At 46.3% G+C, this 15,825-nt stretch overlaps 3 protein-coding genes across 3 annotated transcripts; 2 read left to right on the top strand and 1 right to left on the bottom strand.

The window, feature by feature from the left end:
* Positions 1–406: 406 nt before the first annotated feature.
* Triagg1_4272 (uncharacterized protein) lies at positions 407–2,484 on the bottom strand (the record flags this gene model as incomplete). Its single annotated transcript, XM_062898657.1, has 3 exons — positions 407–711; positions 758–2,208; positions 2,264–2,484. The coding sequence occupies 3 exons, from the start codon at positions 2,482–2,484 to the stop codon at positions 407–409; spliced, it is 1,977 nt and encodes a 658-aa protein (XP_062756779.1).
* Positions 2,485–3,044: 560 nt separating this feature from the next.
* Triagg1_4271 (uncharacterized protein) lies at positions 3,045–4,070 on the top strand (the record flags this gene model as incomplete). Its single annotated transcript, XM_062898656.1, has 4 exons — positions 3,045–3,387; positions 3,438–3,649; positions 3,699–3,946; positions 4,001–4,070. 4 exons carry the CDS (start codon positions 3,045–3,047, stop codon positions 4,068–4,070), a joined length of 873 nt encoding a protein of 290 aa, XP_062756778.1.
* A 947-nt stretch (positions 4,071–5,017) lies between these two features.
* Triagg1_4270 (uncharacterized protein) lies at positions 5,018–9,804 on the top strand (the record flags this gene model as incomplete). Its single annotated transcript, XM_062898655.1, has 3 exons — positions 5,018–7,243; positions 7,323–8,352; positions 8,420–9,804. 3 exons carry the CDS (start codon positions 5,018–5,020, stop codon positions 9,802–9,804), a joined length of 4,641 nt encoding a protein of 1,546 aa, XP_062756777.1.
* Between the last annotated feature and the right edge of the window lie 6,021 nt (positions 9,805–15,825).

Raw genomic sequence — 15,825 nt, 5'->3', positions numbered from 1 at the left:
CTGCGCACTCCGTATTCTAGCCGCTAATATTAATTTCGGTCCCTACTGAGGAGATCAGATTGTATCTTTTCCAACGGATTTACATCATCCGTACCAGCGGATTTGCAAAATGGCCGGTGAATGGGATTGGCCTCAAATGGGGCAGAGGAACGACCACCCGCAACACCAGATCAAACAAACCTACATATTCTTCAATGCATATATCAAGCCATACGTCTCAATGACTGACTAAAATAATTGTGAGATATAAAAAAAAGAATTATAATGCCTTCTCTCTAACCTTGACAAGGTGCAAATGAATGGTATATTCAGATGATATACACGTACTTTCGATTCATATTTCTCATAAGAAGCCCCCAAATTTGCTCCATTCGTTTGTAAAACTTCAGTTGGATTAGTTCGTGTTTCAACCTGCACCCTTTGTCGAAAAAATCATGGAGACTCGTTTTTTCCATCGACCCCCTCGACTGATACTATTTTGGACGTTCGCTGTGGCCATGTGCAATTCGGTTATCCATTTGGCTTCCCTCTCTGGCTTCTGTGCTTCCCAAAGCTGCTGCCGCGCTTTTTCGGCCCGAATAGCTGCTTCTCGGTGTTCTTCCGGTAGTTGCAGTATTTCGTCGCGAGTTTTATCTCTTCTATAAAGTTCTTCTTGTTTTTCCAATTCTTTTAGTTCTTGTAAGGTCAAGATACAGTCTTTAGAAGAGGCCCCTGCATTGATCAGACAAAGTCCTTGAATCACCGAGAGAATACTTACCGTCCTTCTTCTTATCCAAACTGAGAATACAAAAATAGAGTCGGTAGTCCGTAGGATCATCTTCGGAGTGTATGTCGAAGAAGTGTTCCTCTTGCTCCGAGAATATATTCATTTCGAACAGATAGTTGTTGCTCACAATAATGTCCACGCACATATTTTCAAGCACGTAAAAGTTGCATTGCACTGTCGTACCGCCCACTCTCCATTCGACATCTCGTACAATGCCGCTGATTGTAGCTGTGGATCCATCAGCGAGTCGAATTGTACCTCGATTTTCGATGCTACCGTCAACCTCCAGACCAATATTTCGGGCATATGCTCCGTTGATAAGCATGGCATCAGATCCTGTGTCGGGCAGGGCAGCTGTTAAATGGCCGTTCAAATACCCCCGCAAACGTTGCTTCTCATTTCCCAGGTAGCTCAATGAAAGTCGCTTAGAAGCCCCCAAAACCTTGAATTTGATGCGATGGCAGACCTTTTTCAGAGCGTTTGTCGCTTTTAAGAAATCGTTTCCTAGGACCAAATCACTGACACATCCTGGAAGGATCCAACAGTTTATCGTATGCGTGATCTGTTCCTTGCTAAACTTCCATGGCACTGTTACCAGTCCAGGAGATTTAACAGTCTTTTTGTTGGCAAGTGTTATCCATTTTGGTGGCCCGGCAATGGGACGAAGGCCAAGACGAGAGGTTAGTTGTGGCGATATGAAACACGCTTCTGCCCCAGTATCTGGAAGAGCCTCCACAACTGTCCCGTTCACACTTCCGCCCACGTAGAATTCTTTCTCCCCAGACGAGAAATCTTTAGTATGTTTGCGCTTTATCGAGACAGTCAAATCGTTAATGCGTTTGACTACAGCGGCAAGCAACTCAGATTCTTTGCTCTGCAGGGCGATAAGTGCCTGCCGCTGCTCGTTACTAAGCTGCTGAGATAAGTCTCTGTTGGCTGATTGAGCATTATAAACTTCAATACACTTGCTCACTAGTATAGCTGGTATGCGGTACATCTCTTCTACCTTAGTAATAAGTTGTCCATGAGATATCAGCTTGGTTTCGAGTTGCCGGATCAGCCGAGACACCGAAGGATCCTCGGTAAAAGAATCATCTGCCTCAGCCTCAGCCACTGGGCCGGGTTCCGTCTTGAGAGGTGAAGGTTCTTGAGGACCTCTGTTGCCCGGGCTCCAGAGCTGACGTATACTTAAACCTTTGGGTATGCGATTAAACTCTTTGTTGCCGTCGACTTGCTGCCTGCCTTGCCCTCGCCTAATAGGCGTTGATGGTGGAGGAGAGTAAATCTTTTTATTGCGACTCTTCTTATCTGAGCTCTCCTTGGCATTGAAAACACTAGTATGCTCTGAATCTTGTTGATCATCAAGCTGATCTAAGGTAGATCTTTTCTTTGATCCTTTATTCTGGTCTTGTTCTGTAGACTGGGATCTTTGGTATAGGTACCTACTTATATTAGATAAGGTAAGGTACATTTATTTGTTCGGCGGGGGCTACTCACTGAGATTTAGATGAGGTGAGCTTCATCCGCTGGAAGGCGTCTAGAATGGCTTCCTCCTCCGTGGGGTGCTTTTCGACGTTATTTTTATGTCGGAAATGTTGCTTAAATCCATCGAGCGTGGGCGGCTTAACGTCTACCTGACAAATAGCGCAGCTGAACTGGCGTGAGTTGCGCAGGTAGTTGACCCAGATTTTGGAAATGTCCGGTTGGGCAGAGGGCATTGTTGCTTAAAACCCGGCCAAACGGATATTTTGACTTCTTCGCAAAGATGGAAACGAATGTGTGACAAAATGATATCGTTACTGTCCCCAGATGAAAGAGCTCTGATCTCGACGTTGTTTAGGTAAACGTATCCTGGCGCCGGAATATTTGATTTGGGGAAAAGGATGTTAAGGGAACCGACGTAAGTAATTGTAACAGCTAGGCAGCCGTATTGTGAGATGCACTGCGCCACCTTGGGCTTTATATTGGGCTTTCATGCACGCATCTGTGTGCAAATTCAGCCTCACCAAACCCAGATTCCTGCCCAGCCACCCATTTATTTGTCTCCAATCAGTAACGAACACGTTTGGTGGCCGCTATGAACCTTTGAGTTTTGTGCAACCTTACTTGGATCTTCATGAATCCAAATTCTCCTTCTTGGTGGCTACTCTCTCGGTTTTCAGTTTTCTTTAAGTACATGTGCTCGCTTCATCGAGTGGGTTTTCTCATTCGCTGCACAGTTGAGCGGGCTGCAAAGATACTATAGTCATCTAGTTACCACTCTTTCCCCTGCAGGACAATGGCGAGAGCGAAAGATTCAAGCGGTAACTTCTTTCACCCGAAGAAGGGATTTGCGCAAGTTGCAAGGTGGATTTCCCTCGACCCTGACAAGGAAACGTCCATCTACCGCAGGTTCGACGAGCTTGCAGCCCGAAATTTGCTGTACTTGCAATCTGAGCTCCTCGTTCTTGAGAATAAATTGGATGAACTAGATAGAAGTGATGCCAAAAGCGAAGATATGAACCTGGCAGATGCTATCATGACATGGGAAACACTAGAACGACAGTATGATACCGGTAGTGAGAAAGCACGAGTCCGCATGGACTTGATTGTCAAGATACGGGCTAAACTAAAAGAATATCGTTCGTTAAACACCTAATGCCACCTCGAGTAGCGGCTAATAACTATTTAGATGAGGCACTGTTGTTGCAAAGTGAGATGGCAAAATTGAAGCAGCCTTCCAAGCGTATTCTTGCTACATATCGAGAGTGGTTTAATAACCCACGACCTGCCCTGGGGGGGCTTGCAAAAACATTTTTGGATAAGCCAGATGACCTTGTTGGTCTCCATTCTTTGGAAACCGACTATCTATCTGTCTTCTTAAGGCGATACTGGCCGTTCAAGGTACACAATCTGGTCCATATTCATGAAAAGTCCGCTGACCATATAACAGGAAGAAATCTCTTTGGATAGTCGCCGCAGTGTTGGAAGATATCATGAGAAATCTATTTCTGCAGCAACTGCTATCATAAGCATTCTTATAGCTGCATTCCTTTTGGTTGGTCCCATCACAGGTCTCTATTTCGTCGCCAACGATGCCGCCAAGCTTGGCATGCTTGCTGCCTTTACGGCGTTGTTTGCCTTGAGTGTTGGTGTTATGACCAACGCAAAGAGAGCGGAGATATTTGCATCTACGGCAGCGTAAGTTATCTCGGTATTTGCAAGTTGATATTATGCTAAGCTAATCTTACGTAGCTATGCCGCCGTACTCGTGGTGTTTGTGAGCGGAAACATCTCGAATTCTACGACTTCTCCTGCAACATGAAGGACAGAGTTCGCTACAACACACGACGAAGCTAAACCTATGCTTATCGTATGCCTATTTTTGGGCGTTGCGCCACTACACAAGCGTGACGCCTCTTCCAGGCACAAACTTTTGACATGTCGTGGACATTGCCGGAAATGGCAATCATGAGAAGCCTCGTTACCTGCCAATACACTCGCTGGATGACGATTGTTACAAAGTAGTGATTTGTCGTCTCTTTACCCCTGTTCTCGCTGATCTAGGCTTCTCGCAAATCGAGGCTGGCTGAACTCAATCGAGACTCGCCTAACTCGCCACCAATACGACCACTATTCCCACTAGCATCACAACTAGCACAAGTAAGATGCTTAGTAGTAGAGCCCCACGGAAATCTCTTCTTTCACGTGTGCTGGCAATATGCTACTCCGTATCAGGTCTACTGGCCATTGTTTCGGCCTGGTCCGCACGCGCCGTGCAAGTTGATTGGGAGAGATCGGGGTTCAGGAGGCCTAGATTGATCCAGGAACCCTCGGGTCGGCCCCTGTTAAAGCTGTCTCGAAATCTTCATAGGCTACGGCTTTAATATGTCCAATTCCAGTCTCCCTGTGGGGAAACAAGCACTCAGCTGAACCAGAATCTATGCAAAGTTTCCGAAATTGCAAGAAACTAATGGGACCTGTCAATAGTCTCGGCGCTACGCTCACGATGGCCTCAAAACACATGATGATTTTATCGATAGTTTGCTGCTACTCTCGGAGTGGCCTTATGGAAAGGGTCTTGACCCAGAGCTGGACATGTAATTCCGCGCCTTGTTGAAAGGCCTCCACGGAACATGGCCGGACGAAGTCTGCCTTGATATATGAAGAGTAAATCCGTGCTAAACCCTCGAGAGAGACTCAAGGACTTTCAGTTATTCACTCGATCAACGACAGCCTACGGTATCGAGATCGCGGGAGCTGCCCGGCAATATGCGCCCTGTTCTCGCCAGCGCCATCGCGCTTCTTCTGGCGACTGAGGCGGCTGGCCATGCCATCCCAGTCGTCGAAAGCAACGACTTAGTCGCCCGATCCTCGACGTTCCGAGCAAACAACGGCGTTCAGTTCGCCGTAGAGACGGGCTTCGACCATCACGGCGGAGATTACAAGTCGATTACCTCCAACAGCCTTCACGACTGCATCAATGTCTGCTCAACCCAGGCTTCATGCCGCGCCGTCTCCTATTCCGGCAAGACATGTTGGCTAAAGTCTTCGGTCAACGCCGCTGTCAAAAATGGCAAAGTGACTGGCGCCGTCCGTACACAATATGCACCGACTCCGATTACTTGCCCGGCAGATGGAAGCAGTCGGGTGAAGATGGCGGATGGACGGTACTTTACCGTTCAGTGCGGAGTTGACCATCCTCATGGTGACATCAAGTCGACACAAACATTAGACTTTGCCAACTGCATCCTCCTCTGCGATGAAACCAAGGGCTGTGTCGCTGCTACCTGGCGGACTGGAACGTGTTATCTGAAGAAATCTTTACAGTCAGGGGCTGCTGGCACTGGAGCCAGCACAGCTGTGTTGACTTCGTTGTTGCCAGCTGCCCCGGCTTTCTGCCCAGGTCCAAGTGGCCAGCAGATTAAGGAGACCAGTGGTAGAACCTTTACCGTTTCTTGCAACAGTGATCATCCTGGCAGTGACCTAAGGAACAAGCTACTGGCTAATTTCGGAGACTGCATTGCATGGTGTGACGAGACGACCGGCTGCGTTGCCTCTATCTATCACGATGGCCGATGCTGGCTGAAGAGCAAGCTCACAGCTTCTACGCCACGAACAAACAGCCAGTTCGCCGTACTAAGCTCCGCGCTTAGCCCTCCGGCTTCTCTCTGCCCGAGCCAGAGCGGCAAGCAGATCAAGGAACCAAGCGGCCGTAGCTTTACTATCGCTTGCAACGTGGACCGTGCCGGTGGTGATTTGGCATCAAAGAAGCTCAACAACTTCAACAGCTGTATCACTTGGTGTGACCAGACGAGCGGTTGTGTTGCTGCTGCTTACCATGACGGTGAATGCTGGCTGAAGAAGACGCTGTCAAAGACTTCAACTCGCGCGAATGGCCAGATTGCCGTGCTCAGCAGCAAGTTGCCACAGACGTCTACCCACACTACATCTACGTCCACCAAGAAGACTACATCGACATCCACGAAGAAAACAACCTCGACTACCACTACGAAGAGTACATCTGTGTCTACCCAAAAGACTACATCATCAACTGCCAAGGCTTCGTCTACGTCGACTAGCTCTCAGTCCTCTCAGTCCTCTACCAGCGCTTCTACCTCAAGCAATACGCTTATCAGCTCTTCTAGCTCTAGCTCTGCTGTTACCTCTCCTCCAGCTGAGACCACAACCGCCTCCACGCCCACGACAGACTCTAGCTCGGATATTTCAACAAGCCCCCCAGACACTACATCATCAAGCGATGTTCAGACTACTACTGGTCCTCCAGCTCCTCCCGGCACCGCCCAAATCCCAAGCGGACCCCTTACCCTTCCAGCTCAGCCAACTGTCACTCTTCGTCCATTGGCACCTCCAAATGTCGATGTTGCAGGCACCGAAGTTATCACCCCCAAGGAGGTTTCGCAGCTCTGGTTTGGGAGTACATCACCGGGATCGGATGACCCAGATGCGGTCAACTCTCCCACAGTCCGCGTCAATGTCACCTTTCAGTATCCCTCGGTTATACTTGACAACTCTATCAACATCCTCAATATCCAGTGTGACTCGGACAATAGTCTGTCTGCCAGCTTTGATGGAGCCAAAGCCTACAATGCTGCCAAGGAATCTTGGGCTGAGGCTGAGGGTAGCGGCAACACTCTCATCATCATCACCGCAGCTTCTGGGTGCAGTTCAGACGGTCACTATGTCTATTTTGTCGCTACTCACATTACCTTTGACGACGCGACCAAGTCTGTGAGCTGTTCGGGTTCTATGAAGTCGGTTGCCGACATTGCTCAGGACGTTGGCGTCGACTTTGGCTCCATTGAGACTTCTGTGCCAACTCTTGAACCAAATCCTGAACTTGCGGCTACCTATGGATGTACCGCACCCAGTGAAAACGAGGTTGACGGTTTGCCAGCTATTTACTGCGGTCCTGATTTCGATTACCGCCTTAACAACAAGCTCGGCTACTACTCTGTTGCAGATGAAGATCTTGATGTAAGCATCTTGCTCCCAGGGCCTCTTTTCTTCCATATCCTCTCTTTACGTCAAGATGTAGGTACTAACATTCAAATAGGCCACCTTTGCAGCCGTCATACCCGGAGTCCAACTCAGCGACCTTCAGAGCCGAGCCCTTCTTGAGCGCAGATGCTGGCCCTCTTTTGCATGCAAAGCCGTCGCTTGGGTTGATCACACCGCAACTACGGCGTACAATGCAGTCAAGGACGATGCCAAATCCATTGGCAATGGAATCGCAAATCTCGCCACAAATCTTGCAAACGATGCTGTAAACAACTTGAAGAACCTTGGAAATACAGTCCTAAATGCAGCCGAAGGCTTTGCCAAGGGCCTGCTTGCAGCTGTGACATTCATCATCACGGGCGACTATGACCGATCGTTTGACTTTCCCGTGCAAGCTACTCCGCCAAAGAGCGCGCTGGATGACTCTCCCTGGGGTGATGGCTTCAAGTTTTATACGTGGACTCCTGATAAGGGCGAGTACTGGGATGCTCAGAGCGCGGCCATTGACAAGATCAAGGGCGTCATCATTGGTGAGGCGGATCCGGAGCCCAGCATTGAGCTTTGGTGTGTCGATTGCCAGGCCAATGGTAAACTCAAGCTTGATGGAAGCGCCTCTTTCTCTCTCATCAACGGCCTCACTAAGGCCCAGCTTTCTTTGGATGGAACGTTGGATGTTGGTCTTTATCTTGGCATGAATGCTTTTGCTGAGTGGAATCCCAAGGAGCAGTACGACTTCCTGTCCGTGGGTCTGCCCGGGCTGTCGATCCCTGATATTCTCACCATTGGCCCCGTGCTGTCTCTTGGAGTGTCTGCAGATTTGGATATCGCTGCCGTTGGACAGTATCTCGTCGGTGCTGACATGCAATGGACGCAGCTGTCAGCTAAGCTAGATGTTCTTAACCCCAGAAGCTCTTCCAAGTCAGGCTGGATACCAAATATCCGGGACACAGTTCAGGCTGATGGTAGTTTGACAATCAACTCTACTCTTGGTCTTCCTATTACCCTTGGATTCGGTCTCAATATCCTTAATGGTAAATATGAGAAGGAGATTAAGCTTGTCGATACCCCCGGTGTTCGTGCTAGCAGTAAGTTGCCCCTTTCCCTCTTTAAGCAACTCTTGCATACTAACCACTATGGCTTTCTTCTGTGCAGTGGAATACGACTTCACCAACGAGGTCAACAACGGCGAAGTCAACACTGACCCCGAGGATGGCTGCTACGGCATCCACTGGAGCGTCGGCATGGTCAACACCGTTGTGCTCGATCTCTCTGACATCAAGCAAGGAAAATACACTCTCGACGAATACGACGCTCCTGTTTTTGCCTCTGGCTGCATCGGCGAGAGCCTCACCATCGCTCCTCCTACAGCAACCGTTTCTGCTCCAACTGGTGGCACCACTTCTGTTCCCCCTGCTGGTCCCGATTGTGCCTCTCTCAGCTGCCCATCAAACGACGGCCAGTTTTGCGTGGCAGATGGAGCAACCTTCCGCCTGAACTGCAACTTGGTATACGGCTCAACAATTGAGAATGTCTTCAAGTCTCGTAGTGCCGATACCTGCACGAATTCTTGTGCATCTGATGGTAACTGTGTTGGCGTCAATTTCCTCTTCTTTGGGACCTTCAATGTTGCCCTTCCCGACTGTTGGAAGTTTTCCGATGGAGCTCCCATGAATCCTACGTCGGTTGGGATCATGGGTAGCTTCGTAAAAGTGAACTCGCAGCACAAGAGGATTGACCTCGTCCGACGCGTCACGACGGTGGCTACCAGTGCTTCTGCCAGTGGCACTGCCAATGCAAAGGTTCTTGTCAAGGACACTCTCACTTTCACGCCTTCTGCCGCTCCTACTTCTACTACGGCCACTTCAACTGATGCTACATCGACTACTGTCACTTCTGCGTCTTCTGCTACGACTTCTTCCACTGGCACTTCAACTCATGTCACCGCAATCAGCACCTCGACCAGCTCTCCCGATTCAGCTCACGACACCGCTCCTGTCATCATCCACGACGCAACCGGTCACCTACTTATCAATCCCCATGTAAACGGCAGCCTGTTCATCTCTTCAGCCGACAGCTCCGTGTCAATGACCAGCCTAACCAACGGCACCACGTTTGTAGCCGATCTTACTAGGCCCATGGTTAGCGGTGACTCGGCCGGCCGAATCCTGTATTACTTCCCCAGCACCATCTCCGCCGTGGGTGCTTCACGACTGCGATTGGGCACATGGGATGCCATTCCCATCGGTGCCGAGATGATTATGCTGTTCCCTACAGTCACTAGCACGGGAGTGACGGTTCTTGTGGCCATGGACAGCACTCAAAACATCTTTTACCCTTTTGTCTGCGATATTGAGGGCCAGCTGAACAAGATCTTCCTAGTTTCTGATGGTGCAACTGGAGCATCTAAGCTGATGGATCCTGATTTGACTTATACAGTTATCGGAGGTGTTGCCCAGTCGTGCGTGTCACTCGCCATGGTGGCCAAGGATCTACCAGGTTGGAACCCGAATCCTCCCAAGGCTACACCTACAGATTAAAAGCAGTATTTTTTTTTTTAAAAAAAAAGCGTTGTATAATTACAGATTAGAAAATTTAATATTCAATTATTTCATTTCTCAATGCGCGATGAGGTGCACATATTCCAAACAGTGACTCGTGATAATATCCGATTGATTTATCCACGGGTGTTTCCTAAGAACCAATACGATACCAAGACAACGATACACGCATATTCTAATTCAAATATTGGGTACCGGTGTATCTACCCAATACTGATAGCAAGTCGTTGAGGTGTGGCTCATCGAGGCCTGATGATGGAGTGCATATGCATTGTAAACGTGTCTCCAATCACTGTTCCGTAGCCGAATGCTTGAGATCAGGCTTCAAGCATCTTCCTTTCAGCTCACATCTCAATCTTTCAACCAATTCTTACTGCTAGTCACTTCACCCATCACGACTTATTGAATAACGATGTCTGGATTTGAAGCTTTATCGATGGTCTGCAGTATCATGCAGGTCATCTCCTTTACTAAGGAAGTTCTGACTCTCTGCAAAGATGTCTACGAAGGCCGCGAGACAAATGACGGTCGGATGGAAGAAAATATAACTTCCCTCAAAGTTTCATTGGAAGAAATGAATCGCTACTCGGGTTCTACCACGCAACAGACCAAAGACAAAACGGAGCTGTGAGAAATGGCTCAGAAATGTAGCAAAGTCGCACGAGAGTTGCAAAAAGAGATAAAACGGGTCACAAAATATAACGAGTCTAGTGACTACATGAAGTCGATCATCGCCGTATATATGTCCAAAACTCGCAAAAGAAAGATCGAAGGTCTTTATGATCAATTTTGTCAATACCAAAAAATGCTAGAGACGCAGATATTGGTTCATTTATGGTAGGTTAATTGATCGCTCAATCTTGATCGCTCCAGAAAAGTCTTCGTACTTTAGCATGCTTACAATGCCACCTTAATAGCACGAAATCCGACGCCATAGCGCTTCAGCAGCGTGAGAATTTTACAGAGCTTTCGGATACTATGAAATATTTCATCTTACAACTTGCGGCGGGTCACACCAACATGGCCAATCTCATAGCTCGTGATGGCGTCCAGACAAGACAGTATATACAACAATTCGAAGCGCGTATGAAGCAGTCAATGAAAACGTTTCAAGATGATGCCAATAAAGAATCACAGAGAGAACGCCTCCTTCGCAGCCTGAAATACGAGTCTATGAATTCCCGGCGAACTAAGTTCAAGCCTGCCCACGAAGCAACTTATGTTTCGATTTTCGAGTCACTTGACATAAATGAAGGATCGCATGAAATGCCAATTTCAACTTCAGTAGTGGCTTGGAGAAAATTTGTGCAATGGCTTCAATCCGATAAGCGAGTATTCTGGATTCAGGGAAAACCCGGAGAGGGCAAAAGTACGCTTATGAAGTTTCTTCTTCTACATAAAAACACACAGAGAGGACTTGATAAATGGAGTCCCAATACTCTAATTGTTTCGCACTTCTTCTGGAAGCCAGGAGATACTCTACAAAAGAATCTGAGGGGCCTTCTTTGCTCTTTGACCCACCAGCTGCTGTCCGGCAACCATAACCTCATTGATCACATTCTGTCAAGATTTCTGTTCGCTACAGACAAAGACACGATAGGCGACTGGGAAAACGCGAAATTGGAATCCGTATTCCATTCCATATTGATGCAGTGCAAAAGATCAATTTTTTTTCTTATCGATGGCCTTGACGAAGCCACTGAGACTAGTAAGGAAATGCTTCAATATTTTTGACTCTTTTATTGACCTACACAATATCAAGATTTGCATATCCAGCCGGGGCGAAAGTATCTTTCTGCAAAAGTTCTCCAAGTATGACGGATTCAAACTCAACGAGTTAACCGAGAATGATATGCTACAACTTGTGTTAGCAGGCATTCCTGAGACCGATAGATATCCGTCTAATTTCTTAGATGGCTTAAGACGGCTGCTTGTCCAAAAATCTGAGGGAGTGTATCTTTGGCTCGTCATAGCACTTGAAAGTGTAAAGAGGGGCCTTCGGAACAACGACGAGCAACACGAAATATACTTGCGATTATCAAAACTACCATCTAAACTTGAGGAGCTCTATGAAGATATGTGGAGCAGACTTGGGGAAGACAGACATATATATCAAAAGGAAGCAGTGCGGTATTTCAGCCTCCTCATCATGAATCAGTCTCTGCTTGAACAGTACAACAAAGTTCATTCGCAAGACCTGAGGATTTTCAATTGGGACCTAAACCCATTCCAACTCATGCTCACCACAAATGAGAAGATCAAAGGAAACATGTTGGATAAATCATATCCTTTGTCAGTCTCGGAGATAAGTAAGAGATGCACGGATACAATGAAAAGCCTAAGTATCAAAACTGCTGGTTTTCTTACTGTCACTCAATCCGACTACATCTTCCGATTTCATCCTTTTTCAAGTACGGGAGCTAAAGCAGAAATTTAATCGTTGAGTGGCCACCTTACAGGCAAGATAAGCTTTATACACCGAACTTTATTCGACTTTTTCAAGGAATCGGAAGTCGGAAAAGCAATATTTGCACAAAATCAGAAGCAGTCCAGTGATTTAGAGCTTGGAGCAATCATTCTCTGCCAACTTCGGACTATGGAAAGTACTCGACACCTGGACATAACCATTCCCTTCAACCACAATGTGCCACTACACTACTTTCTCTGGATCCTGACCCAACTAGTAGCAGAGGAGTCTGTTTTGAAAAACAAGGAGATTATGAATCTGCTATATACTGCTAGCGATCTATTCGAAGCTGGTCTTTTACCGTGGGACAATCGACCGGAGTGTTATCCTCGTCCAACTTTTGATTCGTTAGTCATCGAGTATCCTGCCTTCGAAAAGTTCATAAAATCGCGTATAGAGGCGAAAGGGCCATCTCACACTACATGCATTCTTCGAGATTTTCTGCTTTTGCGTGCCACGGTATCCGCCGATGATTAGTAAATTTGTGATAAAAAGGGATTGATTCTATCTCTGGACGGCGATATAAATTCTCCTGGCATCTGCCTCTACAAGTTACGTAGCAGGCTCCTTGGCAAGTATACTAGCTACGTGACTTCGGATCCAAGAACGATATTCGATTTCGCAAAATATAAATCAATCTTGGGCTTGATCATAAAAAGAGTACACATGATTGCATTTTTCTATGGCAAAATAGACTATGAATTTATGCAATATATGGTAATGGCATTGAAACGGGAACCGATTTTAAACCAACACACAACTTTTGTCGTGGAAATCAAACGCTCCGAAACATATTCCGGTCAAACTGAAATTGAAACGACTGAACTGGTTGATCTTCTTGCTACAATGGTTTCACCAAGAATACCATGTAGCGCTCCAGACATAGAAATCAACAAAAGTTTGGTGATTAGGTATGGAGATAAATCTCAAGTATCTCGTCGAACAACTCTTTGAATACTTTCCTTCTCATGCCGAAGACAAGAAAAAGCACCTCCTTAATTGCGCTCGCAAAATGGACGACTGCAAGCCCTTTGTCAAAGCTCTTTTCTTCATTCATCAGAAGAAACTCCATGAAAGTACGTGTTACCGTTTCATTAACCCGAATAATGACATCTTGGCTGGTGGTATTATTAACATAGAGCCTTTATCTATCTGGTCTCCGAGTATTCGTACGATTAAATCTATGATACTTGACAACTACCTTATAGAATGCGAGAAAGTTGACGTCTCTACGTTGTCCATTCTACTAGATGAGAAGCTCGGAGTATGTCTTCTTGAAGACATGGGTATCAAACTTCCTAGTTCATCTTGGGATATAGGGAGTTTCAAAATTGCCAAAGAGTAGAATAGAAAGAATCTAGAAGGCCATGATACTCAAAGACACAGAAATATATATTGAGCAAGCATCAATTTTTGAGGGAACTGAAGCCTATATTTTTATACCATATGGATGTCGTTACTAACAGCATCGGACTGCCGCTTCTCCTAAATCCTACCTACATGTATCAGAATGAGTGTTCATAATCTCACAATAATCTATCTTATATGGCGATTGTCCAATCAACTAGGTATCTAGTGAGAGTCCTCAATGATAGGTATGATCTCCTCATTCAGCAGTCCTTCAACCCGTGAATTTGCAGGCTTCACCTCAATGTTGTCTATTCCTTTGGTCTTGAGTTAAGTATATTGTTAGAAGCGGTAGCAACAAGGAATTGGGATTGAAAAGAGGATAGAATAAAACGGACTAGATGATTCTATGACAAGTCAGGAAAAGTAAAAGCGATATCCTACATCTTCCCATGAATTGCATATAGTTTACGGTAAAAGCTTATTTCCCAGTCATTCAGATAATGATGGTCGCAATAAGAACCTTGAAAGTTTGCACTCTCAGTAGCTCCCCTCAGATTGGAGGCTAGGGCACGGTCACAACGGCAGAGGGGTGCCAAAGACAGTATCATTGAATTGAGTAAGGATGCATAAGGAAGAAGAAGAGAAGACCCAGGTCCATGACGAAGACCACCTTAAATACACACAGGCTGCCTGAGGCAGCTAGAGCCCTGTGTGGAAGGCACAGCCCAGCACCCTCGCCCTCTAGCCCAACTAGGCGGGGGCGAGGTGCATGTAAGCAGCAAGCGGATAATAACAGAGAGTTTGATCGTGGTCCCAAAGGCTCAAGTACGCGTCAGCTCTGGAGCCCAAGCAGCGGCGGTCTCCAAAGGCCTTTTCAGCTTCAGAGATAGAGAAGAAGTCTGTGGATGCGTCGAAGATTATTTCTACGTTATATAGATGGCCCTACCAAAAGCCTCTGACCGCCAGCTCTTCGAGGTGCTACTCTCTGTTATATTGGTTGCCTTGCCCTTACAATATCCATATACTTATAAACTAGTGCAGGTGTAGCAAGATTCATTAATCCGTCCATGATTCCATTTCTCCATTTATCATCATGCTTAAGCCGCACAGGACATTTCCAAGTCTGCTCAGCTGATGGCTCATCGAATCTAGCGATGACATAAAAATAACCCAATGGCACTGTTTTGGGAAATGCAGGCTAAAATAAATGAAACAAGAATGATAGGGCATGGCTCATCGAGCCGATTCAAAACCCCCCTCAATTCGTCGCTTCTTGCTGACTGGGTCTCCATTCAGAAATGCCTTAGGTATCGAGGTAGAGACTCGAGCTATCTGGCGGGTTCCCCTAGTGAAGTCCAGACCTAGGACTTTTGAATGAGAAGCCGCCATATGTATTCTTGAGGTAGCATGAGGGGTTTGTAAAGTGCGTACATAAAGTTTTCATATCAACATTTTGTGTGCATTTCTTATTCGATGCTTCACTTTTGTCCGCAACCTACGGCTATTAAAGCCTTCAACTGTAGAATTATCAAGCTTAGACTCCATAAAGCAATAAGTACTTAGGCACAAGGTTCTCTGGACATGATGAAATTGAATAAATAATAAACTGAAAGAGATTCTGTCTTGTCTAAAAAGTGGCTATACAATAAAAATATATGCAGCATGGTGATATAATCGACATGTCCATATGCTTACAACGAGCCGTCTAATTCTCCACTGGCATCTAGGCGTGGAGAGAGTCTCTGTGAGGCAAACTTGATGTCAAAGTCCTTTAGCTCTGTTTTCTTAATTCGCTCTGCTTCTTCAGGACTCTGTGCTTTTTTATACCCAGTTGGATAATTTTGATCGGCAAGAAAGCGGTTGAGATTATAAGACGGGTCATAATCATCAGAATTATCGGTATAGGTAGGAGTTTGTGTGCTTTGAGTGCTTTGGGCGTTTTGAGTGGTAGTCGAGGCCATCGCGTTATTGCTAATGAAAATGTTAGTCTCGGAAGGCAGAGAAAAAAAATCTATTCCTCATATATACAACAAATTGGGTTGATCCAAGATATACCCGTGGTATATATGTGAAGAATGTATCTGTAGATATAAAGAGTGGATTTGATCCGTAGTAACACGTACATTTTGTTGTTATTTATAATAACAGCACCAGTAGATAAACTGGTAATATTGATATATAAG

The sequence above is a fragment of the Trichoderma aggressivum genome (genome assembly GCF_033847375.1).
Source record: "Trichoderma aggressivum f. europaeum strain CBS 100526 chromosome Unknown scaffold_013, whole genome shotgun sequence".
Lineage (NCBI taxonomy): Eukaryota > Fungi > Ascomycota > Sordariomycetes > Hypocreales > Hypocreaceae > Trichoderma > Trichoderma aggressivum.
This window is presented reverse-complemented; position numbering and strand designations above follow the sequence as displayed.